General features: G+C 39.4%; 1 protein-coding gene across 1 annotated transcript in view; it reads right to left on the bottom strand.

The window, feature by feature from the left end:
- Positions 1 to 26,272, bottom strand: part of MRPL48 (mitochondrial ribosomal protein L48) — a 54,834-nt gene that overhangs the window by 22,967 nt on the left and 5,595 nt on the right. The window contains exons 2-4 of the mRNA XM_005893533.3: positions 19,119 to 19,171; positions 18,058 to 18,095; positions 6,728 to 6,816 (exon numbers count right to left, since the gene is read on the bottom strand). Coding sequence (XP_005893595.2) covers positions 6,728 to 6,816; positions 18,058 to 18,095; positions 19,119 to 19,171 — 180 coding nt within the window. The remainder of the gene's footprint in view (positions 1 to 6,727; positions 6,817 to 18,057; positions 18,096 to 19,118; positions 19,172 to 26,272) is intronic.

Below are 26,272 nucleotides of genomic sequence, written 5' to 3' on the forward strand. Positions count from 1 at the left end.
AGCCCCTTGATTAAGTGAATTCCTATTATGACAGCAAAATCATTATCTCAACAAGAAGGTATTATGTCTCATTCATTTCTCTATTCCTAGAGTCCAGCAACACCCCACTCCAGTACTATTGTCTGGAAAATCCCATGGACGGAAGAGCCTGGTAGGCTGCAGTCCATGGGGTCACTAAGGGTTGGACACAGCTGAGCGACTTCACTTTCACTTTTCACTTTCATGCATTGGAGAAGAAAATGGCAACCCACTCCAGTGTTCTTGCCTGGAGAATCCCAGGGACAGGGGAGCTTGGTGGGCTGCCGCCTATGGGGTCACACAGAGTCGGACATGCCTGAAGTGACTTAGCAGCAGCAGCAGCAGAGTCCAGCAACATTAAATGTTGAGTTGAACTTAATTAAATTCTGGTTCTAGTTTGGTTATTTACTGGCAGAATATATATATTGTCAGAGAGAAATCACTTATCCTCCTCAGTTTCCTTTTCTGCCCTGTCTACCTCACAGGATAGTTGGTGAATCGAAAAGCATGGTTTTCAAATTTGTTGGTTACAAAAGGCCTTAAAAAAAAAAATCATGTTTCCCTTTGTGAAGCACATGAAATACTCATCAATGTGTTTTCATCATATAAAACAAGAATGACTTAACTAGCAGAAAATATGGTTAATTATATAAATGGAGTTGTCTACATTTCAAAAAATATGAAACCATATGAGTTTCTCTGTTAACATTTATTTTCATCAAATAAAACTGATGGGAGAAAAACTTGAAATTTAGAAAACTCTATCCATTAGCTTAATATCTTCTAAAATATGGCAGATTGCCATTATTAAACTTGAAGAGGGGTTCCACTCTAGCATCACCAGTGTTCCAAGGGCCTATGGTTTGACAGGCAATGAGATAATGGACGTGAAAGCACTTTGAAAATGGAAAGAGATCATTACTTTTATTCACATCAAATATGAATCTCTCTAAAACTCTGACACTGTTGTAATTTAGCAGAATAGGCAAGGCAGGATGAGAGCCCAGTGGGCTGGAGACCAGGGTGCTCTAATGGCGCAAACTAAAAGTCAGGTCTTCACAGAAATCACTCTGTACCTGGAAAAGCTCTGGGAAACTCTAAAATAGTTTTTACAGCCCCAGTGTTTCCCGCTACCCCAAGCAACTGGATACTCCTAAATGAGTGTCAGTTCACTTTATGCACTCAGTGCAAGAATACAGGTAGTATTTAATAAATGTTTGTTGAGTAACTAGCCTCCAATTAAAATAAATTAATTAATTTTAAAATAAATAAATAAATGTTTGTTGAGGTGAACTCTGTAAGACCTCCACTGGCCTTTTCAGGGAGAACTGCTCCTTTAGCTTTGCTCCACTGACATTTAGTTCATTCCTCTAGTAAAGCATTCCCCACATGTATTGTAGTTACATTTTTGAGCACTATCCTTCCCAGCCCACTTTATAGTTTTTGTAAGAAGAGACTGTGCCCCACTCACCACAGCATCATCTGTGCAAAGCACTGTGCCTGGCACATAGCAGATGCTCAGTGCCGGCTGTTCTTTTCAGTGAGTTACAAGAGGCAGACTTGAGGGAAAACATGGATGCCAGTTTAAAACAGCTCTCTGTAAGCCAGTCCTAAAATCTATGTCTAGCCCTACAGTCACTAGGCCAGCAAAACCAATTTTTCTGTTTCAAGGAAGCTAGGACTGTCACCATAAAGTGGTTTTGATCTGCTGATTTTTCTGGGAATGATGCCACAGTCTCCTCACAGACTTGTGGCTGTGAGCGCTGATCAATCTATGAGTGCTACAACAAAATAAGTAGGTGTCAGAAATGACAAACACCTCCACTATGTCAACAGTCAAAACAGCATGAAGTTTCCAAGAGAAAAGACATCTTGATTTCCTAGGGGCCATTCTACAAGAGGAAGTAAATTGTCTGAGTTCAAAAATCTTACTCTCTTGCCCCAGAGCCTGAAAAATAGAATGTATAACAGCTAAAACTGACAGCCAGTTATGCTGCCTCTATTTCATCCTCCCACATCTTCCTCTTGGCATTGCTTTTATTCTTTGGCTGCTATTACCCTAGGATTGGAGGCTGAACAACAGCTGAGGGCAAGTAAGTGGTCTTGGGAGATATGACCTAGCACTATACAAATGTGAAGGACTACATTCTTCTTATTTTTATCAAATAAAAATCACTGTAAACAATCTGAAGCCTTTTAAATTTTAACAGAATGATGCAGGGCCCTTGAAGGAATAATGAGATCCACACACTGAGACGCAGTGCTACGTCTGGAGGTAAGCTTTGAAGTATGGTCCCTCACTGCCACAGGTCAAGGTGGGTCTCGGATGATGAGCGGGAAAAAAGGAAGATACGCATGCACAGGGACAAGAGGCATGAGACGGCACGGACGTATGAGAAAATGCACCTGAAGCACAGGGTGAAAAATGGGAAACCACTGAGGAGGAGGCTGGGTCTGTGCCGAGACCTGGAATCCCATCCTTGCTATCATCCTCATGCTGCCACCCAGGGGGAAGCTTCGTTTTCACCCCTGCTGTCACTAACTCCTCAGAGAGGCATCAAGGACAGGATGGAGGGATGGGAGCGAACCAGGCCATGCAAGAGAGAGATCAAACCAGTATTGAAAAGGAAAGCTGAGTGAAGTAGATGTGCCTCTTCCTTCTCAAGGTTCAGGAGTCATAAGACTGAGCGTGGGACCTTTGGAAGGAGGAATGAAGAGATTATACTAGCAGAAAAGGGACAAGCGCTAGCCACTTTGTACATGAGGATTCACTCCTGTCTCAGGGCTGTAGGGTTCAATAGAGTAGAGGAGTCAGCCTGAGTCAGAGAAGAAAAAATGGAATTGTGGCTGTGTATTATTCTTTATAGGTTCTTACTTTAGGGAAAGAAAGGAGGCCAAAGATGCCTTCTAGCTTTTCCAGTCCAATTTACCAGGGGTACAAGAGAGAGGGACTTGGGACAGGGCCTCTGAGAGCTAGCAGATGAAAGTCTTCATTGTGCTGTCCCAAGCGTGAAGTAAGGAGTCTCGAGCAGCCTCCACCACTAGCCAGCACTATTGTGCTAGCCACCCTGGAACATGAATAGTATCCGGAGAAAAGCCTACAGCCCTAACAAAAGGGAGCATCACTCCTTTCAAGCAAGCAAGGTCAGCTGGAGACAGCTGTTTACAGACAGTGGGTCGTGTTTGCCAGTTCTGATTTACAAAACCTCGGGGTAGCGCCAATAACCACATTTAGGTTCAGTTCAATCAATGTTTATTGTCCTCTACTTGATGCCAGGCCCTGGGCTGGACACTGAGGATACAGAAGAAACATGAGACAAGGCCTCTACCCTAAGGATGCTCATTGTTTAGGCGTAGAAACAGTCATCAAAACAGGGTTAAAATAGAGCAGCAAGTCCTACAACAGAGGAAGCACAAGGAACCCCTTGTTCATGGTAGGAGAAGTAACCCAGTGCAGGGAATTGGAGGTTTCTCAAAGAGGGAGATTTGTTTTCCCCCTTCTCATCCTATATTCCTCAATGGGATTTAAAGGTTCAGGATGTATTACCCAAGAAGGAAAGTCTTGCAAGTAGACAGAACAGCATGTGAGAGGTCTCGAAACAGTATGATGATCCATGAGATGGGAAAGGAAGCTGGAGAGAAAGATGGGACAGATGGCATTAGATATGTCATTAAGCTTCCTTTTATAAAAAGCCAAGGAGTGGGTCAGAGCATGGTATACACAGAAAATTATCTATGAGAGAGGATCCCAAGAAGTTTAAAAAAGCAAAAAACTCACACCCAAACAAAACTAATTTTATTTCCTGCTAATTTATGTAAGACTTTTAGAAGGAGAATATTCCAAAATAAAACAACTCCAAGAACTTACTCTAAGGCGTCACAACTCAGAAAGGGTGTAAATCACTCCTTCTTCTGAATTTTAAAAGCACTTTGTATCCTCCTTTTAGCACTTGTCACTTTCTGCTTGGGAGCATAGTTATTTGTGTCTTATCTCTAGTGGTTTATCAGCTCCCTGTGAGCATAAACCAGGTCTTGCTCTTTCATACTATAAAACTTTATTGCAACTCAGTCTGAATAGGCAAGGTACCCCCAACGGTACCTAGAATGTAATAGATCTTGGAAAAAGATGGCATGATGGAGTTACATGATATCAGAGCTAAGAGACTCTTGAAGATATTCTAATCCAGAGTTTCTCAAACTTTGTGAAGAATCTGACAAAAGCTATGGATTCTCTTCCCAGAAAAACTCATACATAGAAAACATTTTACATACAATGTCATAGCCAGCCATACCCAAAGAGGTATGGTTCAGTTCAGTTCAGTTCAGTCACGTCCAACTCTTTGCGACCCCATGAATCAGCACACCAGGCCTCGCTGTCCATCACCAACTCCCGGAGTTCACTCAAATTCATGTCCATTGAGTTGGTGATGCCATCCAGCCATCTCATCCTCTGTCGTCCCCTTCTCCTCCTGCCGACCAATCCCTCCCAGCATCAGAGTCTTTCCCAATGAGTCAACTCTTCACATGAGGTGGCCAAAGTATTGGAGTTTGAGCTTTAGCATCAGTCCTTCCAATGAACACCCAGGACTGATCTTTAGGATGAACTGGTTGGTTAACTTGCCCCAAATCACAAAGCTAATAAGTAGCAGAACCAAGCCTAGAATACAAGTTTCCTGGTTCCCAATTCAGTACTCTTCGCATTACAAAGGAAAAAGTTTAGTAGGGTTGTTTCCTGCTGGGAGGGTGCCTAATACAAGCCTCAGGTGTGGCAATGTTTCTCTTAACAAAATTCCTTGATACAAGGATGATGCTCAGAAGAATGTGGCAAGTTTGTGGCTTCTGAGGTCCAAATGCAGTGGTCCTGGACCTCTGCTAAGGTGGGAAACAATGGGAGATGTGCAGGGTTTCATGGGACCATTGAACTAAGCCAAAGAACCAAAAATGACATTGAAATCTCCCCAAGTAAGAACAGCAAAATCTTCCTAACTATACTGTTTGTAGGTCAAAAAGCAACAGTTAGAGTGGAACAACAGACTAGTTCCAAATTGGGAAAAGAGTACATCAAGGCTATATATTGTCACCCTGCTTATTTAACTTATATGCAGAGTACATCACGTGAAATCCGGGCTGGATGAAGCACAAGCTGGAATCAAGATTTCTGGAAGAGATATCAAAAACCTCAGATATGCAAATGACACCACCCTTACGACAAAAAGTGAAGAGGAATTAAAGAGCATCTTGATGAAGGTGAAAGAGGAGAGTGAAAAAGCGTGTCTTTAAACTCAACATTCAGAAAACTAAAATCTCGGCATTCTGTCCCAGCACTTCATGGCAAATAGGTGGGGAAACAATGGAAACAGTGACAGACTTTATTTTCTTGGGCTCCAAGATCACTGCAGATGGCACCTGTAATCATGAAATTAAAAGACGCTTGCTCCTTGGGAAAAAAGCTATGACAAACCTAGACTACGTTAAAAAGCAGAGACATTACTTTGCTGACAAAGGACCATCTAGTCAAAGCTATGGTTTTTCCAGTAATCATGTATGGATGTGAGAGTTGGACCATAAAGAAGGCTGAGTGTGGAAGAGTTGATGCATTTGAACTATGGTGCTAGAGAAGACTCTTGAAAGTCCCTTGGACAGCAAGGGGATCAAACCAGTCAATCCTAAAGGAAATCCACCCTGAATATTCATCGGAAGGACTGATGCTAAAGCTGAAACTCCAATACTTTGGCCACCTGATGCGAAGAACTGACTCATTAGAAAAGACTGATGCTGGGAAAGATTGAAGGCAGAAGGATAAGGGGATGACAGAGGACGAGATGGTTGGATGGCCTCACCAACTCAATGGGCATGAGTTTGAGCAAGCTCCAGGAGATGGTGAAGGACAGAGAAGCCTGGTGTGCTGCAGTTCATGAGGTCACAAAGAGTCGGACATGACTGAGCAACTGAACAATACTGTTTACAGGAAGTGATAGAACCCTGACTCAAAGACAGACTGACTTTCAAGCCAACATTGTGTCCATCCCACCACAAAGTCCTCTTCAAATGCACAAAAATCTAACTACCACAGAAGCAATCCTGAAGCTGGAGCCAGAGCAATAGACTAAGTAATCCTAGAAATAACTCCCAGTTATCTGTGATAATGGATTCAAGAAACACACACATCTTTTGAATCTGCAAACACACAAGCGAAAAGAATCAGCCATTTGGCTGAAAATGTTAATCTACTTCTATATGCCACAAACCATTCATTCAACTAAACTAAATGTATCATTTTCATTGTGAGGTCCATATTGAATGAAATACTAAGATGGTATTTTCTTTAAGTGTCACAGATAATAAAACCAAATCATTTGCTTTTCCCTGTGATAATCTCACCTAGGGACAAGATTGGGAACTGGCAATAAACATCTCCACTCTGGATCATACACAAACTACATAACTGGAGAGAATTGAGGGACGACCCCCTATCCTTTCTGGCTCCAATATAATCCAATCTATGCACATCTGATCTTCTGGGTCTTTGCAAAAGCTACACACTGCCCTTTTCTAAAGGACCTCTAGGGACTTCCCTGGCAGTCCAATGGTTAAGACTGCACTTCCACTGCAGGGGGCACGGGTCCAATCCCTGGTTGAGGAACTAAGATCCCACGTGCCTTGGCCAAAAGAATTTTAAAAATAAATAAAAGACCACTGCCCCCTTTACCTCTTCTGGCTTAACTAGGTGCTTGTATCTTCCAATGCCATGCGTGGGCTTTGACCTGTAGTGCCGACTGGTGGTCAACAGAATGCCACCTGAAAGAGAGAAAAAAAGACAAACCTGTTTCAAAACTCCTCAGGGACAGACAGATCATACATGAGGAGATAAATTCTCCACTGCAAGATGGAATATCTGGGGACAGCAAGCCTCTCGTTGGTTTAAAGAACCAGAGTTATTTATTGATCCTGAGCTGACATTCAGTTTATCCCTTTTCTCTCTCCTTTTGGCCCCTGGACTATATCTAGTCTCCGCTTTGAGAAATTCTCTCTTCTTGGTGTAGGGGGACAGAATACATTCTTATAGGACTCTCATTTTCTCTTGTCCCTCAACAGGCAATAATCCTTTTGAAGTTTTCCAGTGAGGATTGTTCACAGAGAGGCGGCAAAAATAACCAGCAGAAAGGACTACAAACTTGTTAAAACTATTCAATTTGCTTTATTTGTGTTGACATATAATGATCTCCAACAGGCTTCAAATGAATAACAATAAAAACTAAAAACATAAGGTACAGAACAGTGCATAGGTAAAAAATAGAATCGCTATATATTGATACTCTATATTAATACTTATATATTAATACATATTCATTGTAGTACAGCCAGAGATGTGTCACCCAAATCCCCTTCAAAGAAGGAGTTGCTTATATATACATATTCTCCTTTAATCCCCGTTATTTTTATCTTCATTTACAAACAAAGAAACTGCAGCTCAAAAAGTAGGAATTGGAGAGAATGCCAAGGTAATCCGGGTTAGGACCCTGTGCTTCCACTGTAGTGGGCATAGGTTTGACCCCAGGTTGGCAAACTAAGATCCTGTATGCCATGCTGCAGCCAGAATAAATGAATAATAAAATTAAAAATAATAATCAAGTAATATAATAAATAATAATAATATACTAATAATATATTTTAAAAAGCAAGAATTGGCCAAGGTCATCCAGCAATTAAAAGGCAGAACTGCAATTTAAACCCAGGTCTATCTTACTAAACAGCCTGTGCTCAGATGTGTTATAACATCTGAATTTCTAGAATACAAAATCTAGCTAGACTTGATCATTCCCATATCTGATATCAGTTCCTTATTTTTACCCTTCACTGGAACCAGCTCTGTTATGTCTGCGTATCTCTCTTGCTCACTCCCCACCTTCTGGAAAAGTACTGGTCCTAGGTTCTGCTCCCTTTCCTCCTAGTTCCTGTGGTCCTGCCCTCATCTCCCCAAAGCCACCACTTTGTGGGGTGCTAAATACAAAATGGTGTGGAAAAGTTTAATGACATCTAGTAAAATGTTTCTTAAGTTTCTCTTTTCTAAAATGTGCTTCCAAGTAGTCTGCTCTGTGTCAGGCCAATCAAGAGTCATGGCCTCAACTATGGAGAACAGTACAGAGGTTCCTTTAAAAACTAAAAATAGAGCTACCATATGATCCAGCAATCCCACTCCTGTGCACACATCTGGAGAAAAACATGGTTGAAAGGATACATGGACCCCAGTGTTCATTGCGGCACTACTTACAATAGCCAGGACATGGAAGAAGCCTAAATTGTCCATTAACAGAGGAATGGATAAGGAACATGTGGTACATACATACAATGGATTACTGAGCCATAAGAAGAATGGAATAATGTCACTTGCAGCAATAGTGGACCAAAGAGATTGTCATACTGAGTGAAAGAAAGTCAGAAAGAGAAAAACAAATATATATCACTTATATGTGGAATCTAAAAAAAAAGTACAAATGAACTTATATACAAAACAGAAATAGACTTACAGATGTAGAAAAACTTATGGTTACTAGGAGGCAAGAGTGAGGAGAGGTAAACTGTCAGACTGGGATTGACATACACACACTACTACATATAATACAGATAACTAATAAGGACCTACTACATAGCACACGGAACTCTACTCAGTATGGGAAAAGAATCTGAAAAGGAGTGGATATATGTGCGTATATAACTGATTCACTTTGCTGTACATCTGAAACTAATACAACATTGTAAATCAACTATACTCCAATAAAAAGTTAAAAAAAAAGAGTCATGGCTTCAGAAACCTTCCCTGCATTCACAATCCAGAATATTTCATCAAGACAACCTTAGGATATCATGGATCCCTTCCATGATATGCATTAGCCTGCATTTACAATTACATGCCAACAACTGTACAGATACTGGGACAGTTACAAAGATGACTATAATATACTACTTTTCCTTGAGACACTCAGTATGTACTGGTGAAGGATAATGGGGAAGCAGATAACTACTTTATGGTGTACAAAATACTTTAATGGAGATAAAAGCAAGGAACCTAGATGAAAGAACAACTACCTCTGTCTGGGGCATGAGGCGGGGGCGAGGGAGTGAAGGAGGGTGCAGGGGAAGGGTTCAGAGAAGTAACAGCTGCATTCTTGAAAGAGAAATAAGAGTTTACCATGCAAGGAAGAAGGAAATGTTTTTGGCAGAGATTTCCAAATAACTGAGGTATCTTTTGGTCATGATCCCAACTGACTCTCTGAGCCTTCAGGTTCCAGACTCTGCAACCGAGGGTACCACCTGAAGAGCTAATATGCAAAACCCCTTGATGGGTACACAATCATACTCAGACCACAGCTTTGAAAATGAATTCATCCACCAAGATTTTATTATGACTTTAATACATGACCTTCTAAAAAGTACTGAACTCCCCAAAGCATGTTTATTCATTCAACAAATATTTATTACTACCCAACAGAGTAGCCAGCAACAATTATACCCTCTCAACCATGTGACTTGCACATACCAAGAGTTATGCAGTGTACAAACCACCCACTATCCATGGAAGGCCTGGTTGGTACTACCCTAGATGCTGGAGCTCTAACAATGGACAAACACAAAGCCCCTGCAATACAGAACCTATGATCTGTTGGCGAGACTAATATCAACGCTGGGTGAAAAGGGCTCTCTATGATAAGAGCCATATACATGGGATAGGCATTAAGACTGGACTTGTGGTGTCAGGAAATGATTCTTAGAGCAGGAGACTTTTAAGTAAAACCTGACAGGCGGCTTGGAGTTAGTGAGGTGAGAACACAGTATGGGGAGAGGAAGAGTCAGAGAGAGAATTTCAAGGCAGAGTATGAGGAGAAAGGCGGCAAGAGACGAGCTTACAGAAACAAGCAAAACTTAGGAACAGCTTAATTATTCAGTACTTATGATGTACCAGACACTGGGCAAAGAGGTGGAGATATAACAGGGACATGACCAACAAAACTCTGCGTATAGAGCTTATAGTCTAGTAGGAGGAGGGAATAGTCACACAAAAAATATGAAATTACAAATTGTGAAGAATGATAAAAAGAGCTATGGCAATTCAATCGGTGGATCTATTTTAGACTGAAATATCAGGAAAGGCCTCTCTAAAATAGAATGACCTGTGAACTGAAACTAGATGTCAGAGGAAAATAATAATAGTGGTTATCCCCAGGGAGAAGTGGCTAGAAGGCAGGAGAGAGAGATTTACTGCTGACTTTATACTCTTGAATCTTTAAAAAAAATTTTTTGTGTACATGCATTATCTACTCAAAAAAATAAAGTAATAGAGACCCAAAAGACAGATATGGAGTTTATTAGGTAAAAGATAGAGTGAATGTTCCAGGCAGAGGGAATAGCATGTGCGAAGGCCTCAGTAGGTGACACAGATCAGCATATTCAATGAACTAAAAAGGCTGTCCATGTGGCTGAAGCAAAGCAGGAGGGACTGCATGCACCAGAGATTAGGGTGGTAGGTTGGAACCCACCACTTTGGGCCTTGTGAAGGGTTTGGATTTCATGCTGAACATCAAAGAAATTATATGCCTAATGTGTTTTTAAAAGATCACTTTGGTTGTTGTGGGGGGAAGGTGAGTGTGAACGGAAGTTCAAGCAAAGATTCAAGTAATAGCCTTGGCTGAGTTGTTAGTCTTCCTGTATCCACACCCCCATCTCTATTCCATCCTCTAAAGGTGACAAATGAATCCTTCTAAAACACAAACCGAATCATGTTATTTTCTTTCATTAATTCAACCATTTATCCATTGCACACACACAATTTTTAAAAAGGTCTTTGGTGTATTTCAAAATGTTTGATGATTTTCCACTGTCTGAAGTTCGTATTCCTTAGGCAAGCTTTCAAGAACCTTAATTTTGTAATTTAGTTCCAACCACTTCATGTCCTCACTCTCCATCCTCCAGGCCTTTAGAACTTTGCTTCTCAGCCACAGAGCTACACTTAGCATTCTGTATAAACCATGAAGCTCTCCTGCCTCTGCGCTGTGCCAGGCTGTCCCCCGTGCTGGGACTGCACCTCTCTGGTGATATTCTTCATCGCCTCCAAGGCCAGCTTAAATGTCATCATCTCTGTGCTTCCCTAAACATACAAACGTCATCAAGAGTTTACTTTATGGTTACAGTTCTCCCATGACTCCATTGTATAGTAAAATATTTGATGTAAATTAAAAAACAACAACAACCCAGGTGCTAGTCACCATCTTTAAGTACATAGAAACTCAATCACCCACCACTGGTTTTAAATAACAGAACCAAAAGTGATCTTTGAGATGATGACACATCTTAGGTAAAAATGCCACAAATGCTTGCCTCAGCTTCTCATCTACTGTAACTCCTTGGCAAGGAGGCATTTGCAAATTCAGTTTGGGGCAATTCCTATAATTAGAGCAGCTGGTTAATTAAGAAGTTAGTTCAAACTACCATTAAATTAACCATTTTCTCTCTTAAATGAACGGTTTTGGTCAAATTACCAATGGTTAAACTGCTTAATTAGCCAGTTGTTTTAATTATAAAATGCACAAGTTTGAAAGCCTCTGATTTCCATTAAGTTCAACTGAATTTTTTCCCCCTGCTTGTGTCATTAAGCTGGTTTCCTGCTGTCATATTAACACTGCAGCCTCCTGAGAGAAAAGGCAACTCTTTTCATTGAAGAAGACACAAAACCCCAGGACTTCAAAAGGAGGCTTTGAAAATCTTTCAATTGGTACAATTATAGAATGTAATCATGTATTCAGTTTTCCCGCAACATGTCCCTTCCCTTTATATATGCCAGCGTCAACTGTCCTTCAATGTCCTTGTTTACTAAACTGGGAACTAAACTCATCAATCCAGGATGAGGATAAACAACTTCATTTTAATTATTTCTCCTTCAAGATTGGAACAAGCATTTTTAGAGCAGGGCTACACAAGAGAGAAAGAGGGAAAAACTGGGGTAACCCCAGCCAAGAATCTAATTACAGGATATTTTTTTCCATTCAATAGACCACAAGTCCCTGAAGGGCAGATACAACCCCCAGCACCTGGCAAATAGTGTGTGTTCAATAAATGTTGGGGTGCTTTTGTTTGCTTGTTTTGAAATTCTAGAGATATTTTAACAAGGCAATCTGCAATGATTTGGCTCTGGCAGCTACCCACTTTTTTCAAAATCTCTTTTCAAACTTCTTTCAGTTTTTCTAATTACACTGATCTACTTGGACTTGAATGTACCATGCTTTGCTGACTCCACCTTTTTGCTCATGCTATAATAAGAGGAGTCTGAGTTCCCTTCATTTAACCTCCTTATATATTTACCTCTCTTTGTACATTTAAATCAGTTAAAAAAAAAAAAAAAAAGATGGTCACTACAATCAGGCTTTTCCCTTGGAGAGAGCAGCTGGGATGGTAGCCAGGACCCATGAAGTATGATGGGTAAAGGTAGGAAAGAGACACTGCTTCCTCCTCATTTTTTCTGAACACCATTATAATTCAATTTTAAAATGTCTGACTTTATAGAAATGTCAAAGACCCGTGAAAAATGCCAACAAAGCTGTGTCCTTTCAAAGAGAATTACCTTGGCATGCAAGGTAAGTTACCCTGGACCTGGGAGCCTTCTAGGCACTGAGATTCCACAATTGAAATGGGCAAAGGAAAGGATCAATGGCCTTGAAAATAATGTTTGTAAATGTTTGAAAATATGTTCAACCAACTAGTAATCAAAGACATGCAAATTACAAATAAAAGGGATGGCATTTTTAAACTTATTGATATCAGTAAATGTAAAAAAACAACACTCAATATTGATGAGTATATAAACAGGGATTCTAAAATACAAAAAAACCCCTACAAAATGGTGCAATCTTTCTGAAGAGCAATTTGGTAATACACATCAATAGCCGTAAAAACGTGCATTTTCAAGGACTTCCTTGGCAGTCTAGTGGTTAAGACTCCAAGCTTCCAATGCAAGGGGCTCAGATCGATTCCTTGGTTGTGGGGGAATTAAGATTCCAAGCACAACCAAAAAAAAACCAAACCTAAAAATGTGTACTTCCTTTAGCCCAACAATTAGAGTTTTAGAAATATATATCCTATGTAAATAATCACACAAGGGCACAAATACTAATGTGCAAGCATGTTTATCATAGAACTGTTTACATTTCAAAATTTTGGAGACAACTTAAAATTTCTCCAAATAGAAAGCTAAGTAAACTGCTATTGTCCATCTTTCTTTTCAAAAGGAACTTTTTCTCAATTGGACTTTTTTCAATAGCATGTAACATGCCCCCATTTGATCTAGCTTTAAAATCAAGAATAAAACAAAAAGTTACCTCAGAATTAGGTAGCTATCAGATACTAAAATACATTACAAAACTATAGTAACCAATAGTATTAAAACAACTTGGTACTGCTATCAAATATACAGATAGATCCATAAAACAACACAAAGTTAAAATACAGTAGGTTCTACATCTATATGGAAACTTAGTATATGATAAGGTAACATCCTCAAATGTATGGGGAAAATGTTAGATGTTTCAATAACTGTTAAAATAACTGGCTGCCCATTTAGAGGGGAGAAAACTGCATTCACACCAGATGGACCACATGTTAAAAAAAGACAAAAACAGAAGATAAATGAAGGATTTTTAAAAATAATCTTGAGGAAGGGAGTAGAGATCTTTCTAAGCATGAAGCAAAATCTAGAAATCAAAGATTAATGAACTGAGCTACACAAAATTTTTAAACTTCAATTCAGCAAAAAGGAAAAAAACAAAAGTCAAGGGATAAATGACTAGAAATAACACAAAGCATTTATGGTAGGAAAATGCTTATTTCCTTACTATATGAAAACTATATAAAAGTTCTTACAGATCAAAAATGAAAAAGCATACAATTCAAAAGAAAAATGGGCAAAAAATATAAACAGGCAGTTCACAAGAAAAGAAATACAAATGGCCAAAAAAAAAAAGAGACAACAAACTTTCTTAAGAAATGCAAATTAAAATCAGACATTATTTTCACCAGCAAAAAAGTAAGATGTTTTGTAAAACCCAGTTTTGGGCCAGAAAATAGAAATGTAAATTAATACAACTTCTCTGAAGGGCAATCTGACAATACTTACCAAAATTTTCAACTCACAACTCATTGACTCAGCAATTTCAATTCCAGGAATTTATCTTACAAATGTACAGGAACAACTTTACAAAGATGCATAAAAATGGCTGCTGCAGCATTTTTGAAATAACAAAACCTGAAAACAACCTAAGTATCCAGCATTAAGATATAGTAATATACATACATAACATATATGTTCATATACCATATAACTTTCCTGAAAAATATACAAGAAACTGCCATCAACGCATACCACTGAGGAGTAAGATCTGGAAATAGGAGTAAGACCTGGAAACAAAAGCTTTCATCGTATACCTTTTAGTACAATTTCTATTTATTTTTAATATCTCCATGCTTTTGTAATTTTCAACAGTTGATAATTTTAATTTATTTTAAAAACCTTCCTCAGAATACACATCAGTTCAAAATGAACTTATTATCTGGTTATGGGATAAGGGATGAGTCCAAGACTAGGGGACAAACCGGTCTTGAACATAATCCTTATTTTTTAATATACAAGAAAAAATAAAACAATGAAAGTCTAACAAAATGTGCAGTGCTTAGTCGCTTATCATATCTGACTCTTTGCGACCCCATGGACTGTAGCCTGCCAGGCTCCTCTGTCCATGGGGATTCTACAGGCAAGAACACTGGAGTGGGTTGCCACGCCCTATTCCAAGGGATCTTCCCAACCTAGGGATCAAACCCAGGTCTCCAGCATTGAAGCCAGATTCTTTACCATGTGAGCCACCAGGGAAGCCCACAAACAAAATGTGAATAATTGCCAAATATGGGCTCACTGACATATTATCTTTTCACTTTTCTATAATTTTTGTATCTTTCAGAATTAAGTGTCATTAAGAGAAACATAACCATTAAAAATAGTCTTTCCAGACCTCCCTGGTGGGCAGCGTATAAGAATTCACCCATGGATGCAGGAGACATGGGTTCTATCTCTGGTCCGGGAAGATTCCACATACTGTGGAGCAACTAAGCCCCTGCAATACAACTACTGAGCCCCACTCTAGAGCCCTCAGGCCACAACTACTAATCCCGCAGGCTGCAACTACTGAAGCCCAAGCACCTAGAGCCTGTGCTCCACAACAGAAGTCACTGCAACGAGAAGCCCACGCACCACAACAAAGAGTAGCCCCTACTCACTGAAACATGAGAAAGCCCACACAAAGCAACAAAGACCCAGTGCAGCCAAAAATAAACAAATATATATAAAATTATTATTTGTTAAATCTTTCCTTAACCCCACATCCCTCTCCAGCTCCTGCCAGTTCTCTCTCCTTCCATTCAAAAACAAACTTCTTAAATATATTGTCTGTAACAGCTTTCTCTAACTCCTGAATTCCCATTCACTTGTCAACTGACCTCACCATACCTACACAGATACTACTCTCCCTAAGGTCACTTCTATGCTGTTAAAACCAAGGGATATCAATTAGTCTATATCTTTTGCAAGCCCCTCTCAGCAGCACACAACTGAAACTGGGTAACCACCCTCTCCTTCTTAAAGCACGATCATTTTGGTTGCCATAAAACTATACCATCCTGGTTTTCTCCTACCATGCTGGCCTCCCTTTTCAAGCTCATTAGCCATCTCTTTCACCCTCTACCCAATTGTTTAATGTTGGAGCTCCTCAGGGCCTGATCCTTGGGCCTCTTCTCTACTTGTGTTCCCTGGATAGTCTAATTCATTCTCAAGAAAAATCAACAGTATGATGACTTTCAAATTCAGTTTCAACCCAGACCTATATTTTGAGCTCAAGATCAGTGTCTCCAGTGGACTACTTAGCATATTTTCCTCATAAGCACTCCAACTTAACATATTCAAACACCAGACTCAGATTCTTACCCTACAAATTGTTCCATTTAAGGCAGTATATTCAAAACAAGTATGTAGAATATTTATTATAGTGGAAACATATTCACCATAGATTAAGTGAGGAAAAAAAGCAGATTATGAAGCGTTATATATAATTTGTTCCCATTACTGCAAGACAAAAAAAAAAAAAAACATATACACACACAGAGACAGAGACAGAAAGAGAAAGAGAAAAGGCTAGAAGAAGACCTGGTAGGATATACACCAAAATGTTAAGCAATAATTTCTGGAGGATAGGCTAGGATTACAAGTGATGTTTATTTTCTTCATTTCCTTCAGTTTCTTCGCATGTGTGTGTGTGTGTATAGTATTTATTTTCCATATTCTCTAAAATGCATGCTTTTCACTTTTATGATCAGATTTTCTTAGCTCTTTTTTCCTTTCCTGATAGGATGTAATACAAAATTCAGAGCATCAATTATTATTAAGTTTTCTTGCTAAAACTATTTAACTTAAATCTAGTAAAAATTTTAGATCTAACTTCCAGTTTGCAGGAAGGGGACAGAAGAACATGTCATAAAATACCACAAGAAAATAATCAGACAAATTAAAAACCAAGGACATTCTATAAGTCAAACAGTCTAGCCTAATCACAAAGCATCTGCTGCAGAAATAAAACAGTGAAAGAACTGTTCTATATTAAAGGTGACATTATAGCAAAATGCAAAGCATAACCCTTCTTTGGGCTCTTGGTTATAAACAATCTCATAAAAGACTTTTGGGGGACACCCAAGGAAGTAGATAGAGTATTAGATGACACTGAGGCATATTATTATTAATTTTCTTCAAGGAGATAATGCTACTGTGGTTCTTTAATAGAATGGAAAGAATATCCTTGTTTCTAGAAATGGATGCTTAAGTATTAGGAGTGAAACATCATAACATCTGATCAAGAAAGCTGAACCTGACAAAATGTTAACAACAGTTGAATTTAAGTGATGGGTCTAGAAGTGTTCATTATATTATTCTTGGGGAAAAAAATTATTTCTTACAACACTGTAAGTTTTCAAATGGCAAGGACCATATCATCTTAATTTTGTATCCCCAGCACCTAAAATGCAGCCTAGTCCAATAAATATTTGTTGAGAGAATGAATAAATAAAAAGAAGCACATATTTTGAGAGGTTGGGCTTTAGGTCTGGTGGAAGTGGTGATTCTCTACACATTGCTGCCATTGTCTGAAATAATTAACAGATATAAAACTTACGTCATGCATGGCACGTAATAAGCCATCAGTAAATGTTAGTTCCCTTCCTTACTCCCATTCTTTTATTTCTGATACTTTTTTTATGGCCACACCATGTGGCTTGTAGGATCTAATAAAGTTCCCCAACTAGGTATCGAAACCATGCTCCCTACAGTCGAAGTGAAGATTCCTAACCACCGGACCACCAGGGAATTCCCTGTTTCTGATACTCTTTAGTCATATAACAGATGTCATTATCTAATGGCTGCTTTGAAATCTGTCACATAATAAAGTAAAAATGGCAAGCAATAGGATTGAAACATTGAAATTCACTGAGTTAACCAGATTAAATGGATTTATTTTGGATAAAATCCTGTAGAAAAAGCCTTAGCCTGGTAGATAACGGACATGAAAGACAGGTCTGGAATAGTAGCAAAAATAATAATAACAATAGTGAACATTTTTGAGCACTTTATATGTTTTACCTCACTGAATCTTCAAATAATTCACTGTAGTTTGTACTATAAATTCCCCTCATTTTTTAAAGTGAGAAAACCAAGTCATAGAGAAGTAGTTAAAGGTCACAGAACAGTATGTGTTAGAGCTGGAATCTAAACCTACTACAGAACTCTTGCTCTTAACCCACAATTTATGTTCTTGCCCATTGTCCAATTCCATGTGAGGGGTAGGACTCGGTCCCAGCCAATCTTCCCAAAGATATATTTGGCAACTTTTCAGACAAAATTATACTAGTGCTAGAGGGTCACTTAAATCAACTAGACCACATCAGGAAATAACTGCTTACCTGCAGAACAGATGGGAGTCTCTCCTGAAGTTCTGAACCTAAAAAGAGGGAGAAGGCACGTTCAGTACAGTTAGATATGCACATTTTATTTGCACAGCTACCAAAACTTGTATGCTCCTCATTACAGATATGTCAATACTACACGTTTCCTTATTCTATCCTTCTCTTCTTTCCATAAATATTATTAAGTACTTACTATGGGTCAGACAATGTGTTAGGTCCTGAAGATGCAAAAGCAAGTAAAATATCTTTATCTATGGTCTAGTTGGAAGAGAGATGAGTAAACAGATGTGAGCCACAATATAGTCCTGGTACAGAGCAAAAACACATACAAGATTTAGTGGAATACACAGGAAAGTATGACGATTTCTACCAGGGGATGAAACTACTGGAGATGAGTTTTTAAAAACAAAGAACTACTCTTAATTGTTTAGCCTTACAGAAAAAGCATTCTAGGCAGAGATATGAAAGTACTATGTCTGGGGAACAGCAAGCAGGTGGGTGTGAGTGGCACTTCAGCAGCAGGGAAGGGGGCAGGGCAAAAGAGGCAACCAGGGACCAGGTTATACCAGGTTATGAAGACCTCATAACCTGCCGTGAGCAGTTTGGTCTTTGCTCTGTGAAGGCAGTGGGAAGCTCCTGGTAGAGTTTAATCACAAAAGTGATGTGATCAGGTTTAAGTTTTGGAAAGTTAACTCTGGTGAGTAATGAATGAGAAGAAGTGAAACTGAGACAAGAGAAACTACCAGTAAAGTGGTTCTTACAATAGCCTTGTGTTATTAGAACATATTTCAAAAGTAAGGCTGATGGGATTTGTCCAGGAATTAGATGTAGAGTAAGAGAAACAATAGTATCAACCATGACTCCAAAGATTCTGTCCTGTGCAACTAGATAATTGGAATTGTCATTTACCGAGAATGGGGAAGGAGTAAGATAGCAGGTGAGTTAATGCTTGAGATGCTTAAGAAACATGTAAGGGGAGATCATGAAAGAAGAATGCTGTGTGAACATTCTAGATGCAAATATTAGCTATATTTAATTACTATTATTAATATCCTTACCTCAAGAGGGAAAAGGCTTGCTTAAAAATGGTATCATTCTTCAGACACAGCACCTATAGCAAAACAGCCACATTAGATCAACCATAAGCATTCACAGACCTCCAAGTACCTCTTCACCAAGAGGCTAGAAACCCACAGTACACAAACCAAAACAAAACCCAAGTCTCTTGTCTAGCAAAGAAGCATCCCTACAGTTAATACCAAACATGCAGGCAAACCAAGACCATGTTCTTTCCTATTTCACCCACTACAGAAAATGCTGGAAAAATAGAAGCCCCCCTTTTGGGGGCTGCTTTTTTTAATTCACCATATTTCCCCTTTCTAATTTGATTTATATTTTCTAATATCAACAACCATTATGCATGTGTCAAGCACAGGCACCATGCAAGGGACTTTGAATTCTAATTCTCAAAACACTGCAAGGCAATTCTACAGGTGAAGCAACTAAGGCCCACAGAAGTTATATTCCAAGAAATTACAGCTAACAAGTGGCTAAAATGACTGCTTTACTCCAAAGACTATGTCTCTATTACAGTATACTGTCTCTTTTAATAGTAACGACAATAATAACAACTATACCAACTTGAACAAAATAATAATAATGAAAGGAGGTAGTTGCAGTGGCAGCTTCCCTTCCCAATCTTACCCCTAATAACCCAGTTATTTCCTTCTCACTCTGCCCTGCTGGCACTCACTCAAAAGATCACTGGTATAGCTTTACTAAGGTAGTCCTTAACATAGAGGAGGTCTTTCTATAAAGTAACTAGATAGTAAGTAATAAATGGCCTTAAGTTTCCATAATATAAAGAGAAAATCCTGTCCACTACGATAACAATTTCAATTTCTTCAACATGTATGTGTTAAAAGTCCATTATGTGTAAAAGCCTTCAGAAACAAAGGAAAGTCTGAGAAACTGTCATAGACAAGAAGAGTCTAAGCAGACATGACTAAATGTAATATACTAGGTAGGATCCTAGAACAGAAAAAGGACCCTGGATTTTTTAAAAATGAAAGAAGTATTAGTAAAACATGGACTTGATAATAATATACCAATATCAGTTCATTAATTATAAAAAGTATACCATACAAATATAATAGGGAAATTGGATATGGGGGTATATCCAGTATTGTCTTTGCAACTTTTCTATAATTCTAAAACTATTCTAAAGTTTTGTTTTGCTTTTTTGGCTGTGCTGCCATGGCTGGCATGGCATGTGGGATCTTAGTTTTTTCCACCAGGGATCGAACCCCTGCCCCCTGCAGTGGAAGCACAGAATCCTAACCACTGGACCGCCAGCAAAGTCCTCTAAAGTTTATTTTTTAAAAGCCTAATAGGTGCCAACTATTGTGGTGACTATGAAAGGGACTAGAAGAACAAAATGTAACAATATGAATGAACTTGGAACCATTATGCTAAATAAAAGAAGACAGTCACAAAGGGCCAGTATTGTATGACTCCATTTATATGAAATATCCAGAATAGCAAATCTATAGAAAAAGAAAGACTAGTGGTTGCCTTGGGTTGGGGGGTTTGGGAAGCTGGGGATGACAATTAAGGGATATGGGACGTCTTTGGGACTTCTTTCTAGGGTGATAAAAAAGTTCTAAAATTGCTTGTAGTGACGGTAACACAACCCTGAATATATTAAAAGTCATTGGGGAGGGAGGAGGGAGGAGGGTTCAGGATGGGGAACACATGTATACCTGTGGCAGATTTATTTTGATATTTGGCAAAACTAATACAATTATGTAAAGTTTAAAAATAAAATAAAATTAAAAAAAATAATAAAAATAAAAGTCATTGAATCATACACTTTAAATGGGCAAATTGTATGGTATATGACATATCTCAATAAAGCCTTTTAAAAAATGTAAGCACGACCCCCGTTTTATAGGAGTTTGAATGGCTGGAGATATGAACATACATTTGTATTAAATAGCTAATACCACAGCATCATATGATTAAGTCAAAACAGGTGGCAAAACAACTGACACCTCTAGCAGAAAATCCGTGTATTAATGGCAAGGAGAAGTTCTCTAGCTTTGGAGATGTTACAGATATCGCTGAGAATCTGCCCAAAGTCATGAACCTTCTCCCCAGACATATACAGGTACAAATATACAAAAGGCTGCATACTGAGCACAGAGAATTATATCCAGAATCTTCTAATAACCAATAATGGAAAAGAATCTGAAAAAGAATATGTATATATTAATATACATATATAACTCAGTCACTTTGCTATATACTTGAAACACTGTAAACCAACTATACTTCAATTTTTAAAATTGCAGAAAAAAAATGTGGGATATAGAACCAAATAAAGTGAGGTGGATGTAACTGGTGATAGAAGCAAGGTCCAATGCTGTAAACAGCAATATTGCATAGGAACCTGGAATGTTAGGTCCATGAATCAAGGCAAATTGAAAGTGGTCAAACAGGAGATGCAAGAGTGAACATCGACATTCTAGGAGTGAACTAAAATGGACTGGAATGGGTGAATTTAACACAGATGACCATTGTATCTACTACTGCGGGCAGGAATCCCTTAGAAGAAATGGAGTAGCTATCATGGTCAAAAAAACAGTCTGAAATGCAGTACTTGGATGCAGTCTCAAAAACGACAGAATGATCTCTGTTCGTTTCCAAGGCAAACCCTTCAATATCACAGTAATCCAAGTCTATGCCCCAACCAGTATTGCTGAAGAAGCTGAAGTTGAATGGTTCTATGAAGACCTACAAGACCTTTTAGAACTAACACCCAAAAAAGATGTCCTTTTCATTATAGGGGACTGGAATGCAAAAGTAGGAAGGCAAGAAAAACCTGGAGCAAACAGGCAAATTTGGCCTTGGAATACAGAATGAAGCATGGCAAAGGCTATTAGAGTTTTGCCAAGAGTACGCACTGGTCATAGCAAACACCCACTTCCAACAACACAAGAGAAGACTCTACACATGGACATAACCAGATGGTCAACACTGAAATCAGACTGATTATATTCTTTGCAGTCAAAGATGGAGAAGCTCTATATGGTCAGCAAAAACAAGACTGGGAAATGCAAAGAAATAGAGGAAAACAACAGAATGGGAAAGACTAGAGATCTCTTCAAGAAAATTAGAGATACCAAGGGAACATTTCACGCAAAGATGGGCTCAAGAAAGGACAGAAATGGTATGGACCTAACAGAACCAGAAGATATTAAGAAGAGGTGGCAAGAATACACAGAAGAACTGTACAAAAAAGATCTTCACGACCAAGATAATCATGATGCTGTGATCACTCACCTAGAGCCAGACATACTGGAATGTGAAGTCAAGTGGGCCTTACGAAGCATCACTACGAACAAAGCTAGTGGAGGTGATGGAATTCCAGTTGAGCTATTTCAAATCCTAAAAGATGATGCCGTGAAGGTGCTGCACTCAATATGTTAGCAAATTTGGAAAACTCAGCAGTGGCCACAGGACTGGAAAAGGTCAGTTTTCATTCCAATCCCAAAGAAAGGCAATGCCAAAGAATGCTCAAACTACCGCACAATTGCACTCATCTCACATGCTAGTAAAGAAATGCTCAAAATTCTCCAAGCCAGGTTTCAACAATATGTGAACCGTGAACTTCCAGATGTTCAAGCTGGTTTTAGAAAAGGCAGAGGAACCAGAGATCAAATTGCCAACATCCACTGGATCATCGAAAAAGCAAGAGAGTTCCAGAAAAACATCTACTTCTGCTTTATTGACTATGCCAAAGCCTTTGACTGTGGGGATCACAAGAAACTGTGGAAAATTCTGAAAGAGATGGGAATACCAGACCACCTGACCTGCCTCTTGAGAAACCTGTATGCAGGTCAGGAAGCAACAGTTAGAACTGGACATGGAACAACAGACTGGTTCCAAATAGGACAAGGAGTACATCAAGGCTGTATATTGTCACCCTGCTTATTTAACTTGCATGCAGAGTACATCATGAGAAACACTGGGCTGGAAGAAGCACAAGCTGGAATCAAGATTGCCGGGAGAAATATCAATAACCTCAGATATGCAGTTGACACCACCCTTATGGCAGAAAGTGAAGAGGAACTAAAGAACCTCCTGATGAAAGTGAAAGAGGAGAGTGAAAAAGTTGGCTTAAAGCTCAACATTCAGAAAACAAAGATCATGGCATCCGGTCCCATCACTTCATGGCAAATAGATGGGGAAACAGTGGAAACAGTGGCTGACTTTATTTTTCTGGGCTCCAAAATCACTGCAGATGGTGACTGCAGCCATGAAATTAAAAGACGCTTACTCCTTGGAAGGAAAGTTATGACCAACCTAGATAGCATATTCAAAAGCAGAGACATTACTTTGCCAACAAAAGTCCGTCTAGTCAAGGCTATGGTTTTTCCAGTAGTCACGTATGGATGTGAGAGTTGGACTGTGAAGAAAGCTGAGCACCGAAGAATTGATGCTTTTGAACTGTGGTGTTGGAGAAGACTCTTGAGAGTTCCTTGGACTGCAAGGAGATCCAACCAGTCCATTCTAAAGATCAGTCCTGGGTGTTCTTTGGAATGAATGATGCTAAAGCTGAAACTCCAATACTTTGGCTACCTCATGAGAAGAGTTGACTCATTGGAAAAGACTCTGATGCTGGGAGGGATTGGTCGGCAGGAGGAGAAGGGGACGACAGAGGATGAGATGGCTGGATAGCATCACCGACTCGATGGACCTGAGTTTGAGCGAACTCTGGGAGTTGGTGATAGACAGGGAGGCCTGGTGTGCTGCAATTCATGGGGTCGCAAAGAGTCGGACACAACTGAGCAACTGAACTGAACTGAACTGCAAGTGAGGGAGGGAAAAAAGTTTGCATACGACTTCAAGAGATTCACTGAAACTCTTAATATCCCCCACAGACCACTATGCTAAAACAAGAGATTCTCAAAGGCAAGAGTCATGTCTTCCTCTCAGGCACAATGTTGTTTTAATAAAAAAATAAATGATTAGAAAGAAGTGAATGACTGCTAATCATTGCTACCATTTATTACTACCCACACCTATTTTGTTGAGTACCTACCATGTGTCTAAATCATAATTTCATTACCAGATAAGTATTATTATCCCATTTTACAGATGGGGAAACTGAGATTAAGTACAATTGCGTAACTTTAATTGTAACAAAGTCAAACAGCTACTATCAGAACTAGCATAGGATATTAGGTTTCTGACTCCAAGCCTGTAATTTTCCCCTATTCTACACCCTCTCTCCCTTAAATGAAGGTGTTGCTGCTGCTAACTTGCTTCAGTTGTGTCCGACTCTGTGCAACCCCAAAGACGGCAGCCCATCAGGCTCCCCCATCCCCGGGATTCTCCAGGCAAGAACACTGGAGTGGGTTGCCATTTCCTTCTCCAATGCATGAAAGTGAAAAGCGAAAGTGAAGTTGCTCAGTCGTGTCCGACTCTTAGCGACCCCATGGACTGCAGCCTACCAGGCTCCTCCGTCCATGGGAGTTTCCAGGCAAGAGTACTGGAGTGGGGTGCCACTGCCTTCTCCGAATGAAGGTGTTAGTGCTTAGGAAATCAGGAGGGAAATGTTCATATTTAGGAAAAGTATCCCAGAGAATGTGAGGTCATGAAGATTGGGATATGAATAGACAGAAGGAAGGACAAAGTATATAGACAATCCTAAAAATGACAATTAAATCAGATACCAAAAGACTCTGTAAACATGTGTACAATATTCTTAACCTAATGTTGGTCACAATAAAAGAGCAGTCACAGGGGCTCTGGCTGGCTCCCCCACCACTGGCCACCATATCTTGGTCAGTAATTTTCCCCTCTCTGGAGTTAGAGCCAATGACTCTAAGATCCCTCCGGGGCCAAGATCTATCAACCATGACAAACAGAACAGAAATCAGAGTGAACAGAATGTACTCTTAAATGGGTCAGTCACTTTATACAGAAGAGGTATTGGATGGGAAGAGAGATCTAGGTAAGACTGATCTTTCCTCACTTTAAATGTTCAGATTTCTGAGTCTCCACAACAGCTATGAATTTAATTATCTAAAAGCCAACCCTTTTTAAGGGTGGACAACTGTCTGGAAGACAACCAAATTATGGCATGAACTCTTCCTTTCAGCTCTGGGAAATGTGCTTCCTCTTCCCTACAATGCTCAGCATTATTTATCATGACAAAAGTAATCTATTTTGGGACTGTATCCACAAATACTCTCTCTCCCCAGTCAGCAAAGAAAGAGCAGCTCCAGCTCTGGAGCAAATGGAAGAGGAGGCCAGTGATTCTAGTGAATGAATGAATGAGGACATAGATGCCCCAGCAGGTAACAAAAACACTTGTCCCATAAGCTTGGGAGTCAGGAACCAGGAAAGGACTACACAGCAACTTAAGAACCAGTCATGGGGCAAAATCTATAGTGTGTGAGTAGCTTCAGACACCAGAGTCCTGGGGTGGGTGGTGACAGTAGTGGGTAAGGGTCCCATGAGGCAAGCACTTGAGAGCTGTTCTATGAGTATTAACAGAATATATCTGTATACTAACAAATATTACTTAAAATAGCATTGTTACTATCACTTACAGAGTAATCCTTTGTTCTAAGCACTTTGCTCAATTTTTCATCAATCCTCTAATAGAAGCATCAAAATAATTGCCTCTTTTTATAGAGGAAAAACATAATTTATATAATGATGTCCTTTTCATTATAGGGGACTGGAATGCAAGGTAGGAAGTCAAGAAACACCTGAAGTAACAGGCAAATTTGGCCTTGGGGTACAGAATGAAGCAGGGGAAAGCTAATAGAGTTCTGCCAAGAGAATGCATAGGTCATAGTAAACACCCTCTTCCAACAACACAAGAGAAGACTCTACACATGGACATCACCAGATGGTCAACACCAAAATCAGACTGATTATATTCTTTGCAGCCAAAGATGGAGAAGCTCTATACAGCCAGCAAAAACAAGACTGGGAGCTGACTGTGGCTCAGATCATGAACTCCTTATCACCAAATTCAGACTTAAATTGAAGAAAGTAGGGAAAACCACTAGACCATTCAGATATGACCTAAATCAAATCCCTTATGATTATACAGTGGAAGTGAGAAATAGATTTAAGGGACTAGATCTGATAGACAGAGTGCCTGATGAACTATGGACGGAGGTTCATGACA

This window comes from Bos mutus, chromosome 15 (assembly GCF_027580195.1).
Source record: "Bos mutus isolate GX-2022 chromosome 15, NWIPB_WYAK_1.1, whole genome shotgun sequence".
NCBI lineage: Eukaryota > Metazoa > Chordata > Mammalia > Artiodactyla > Bovidae > Bos > Bos mutus.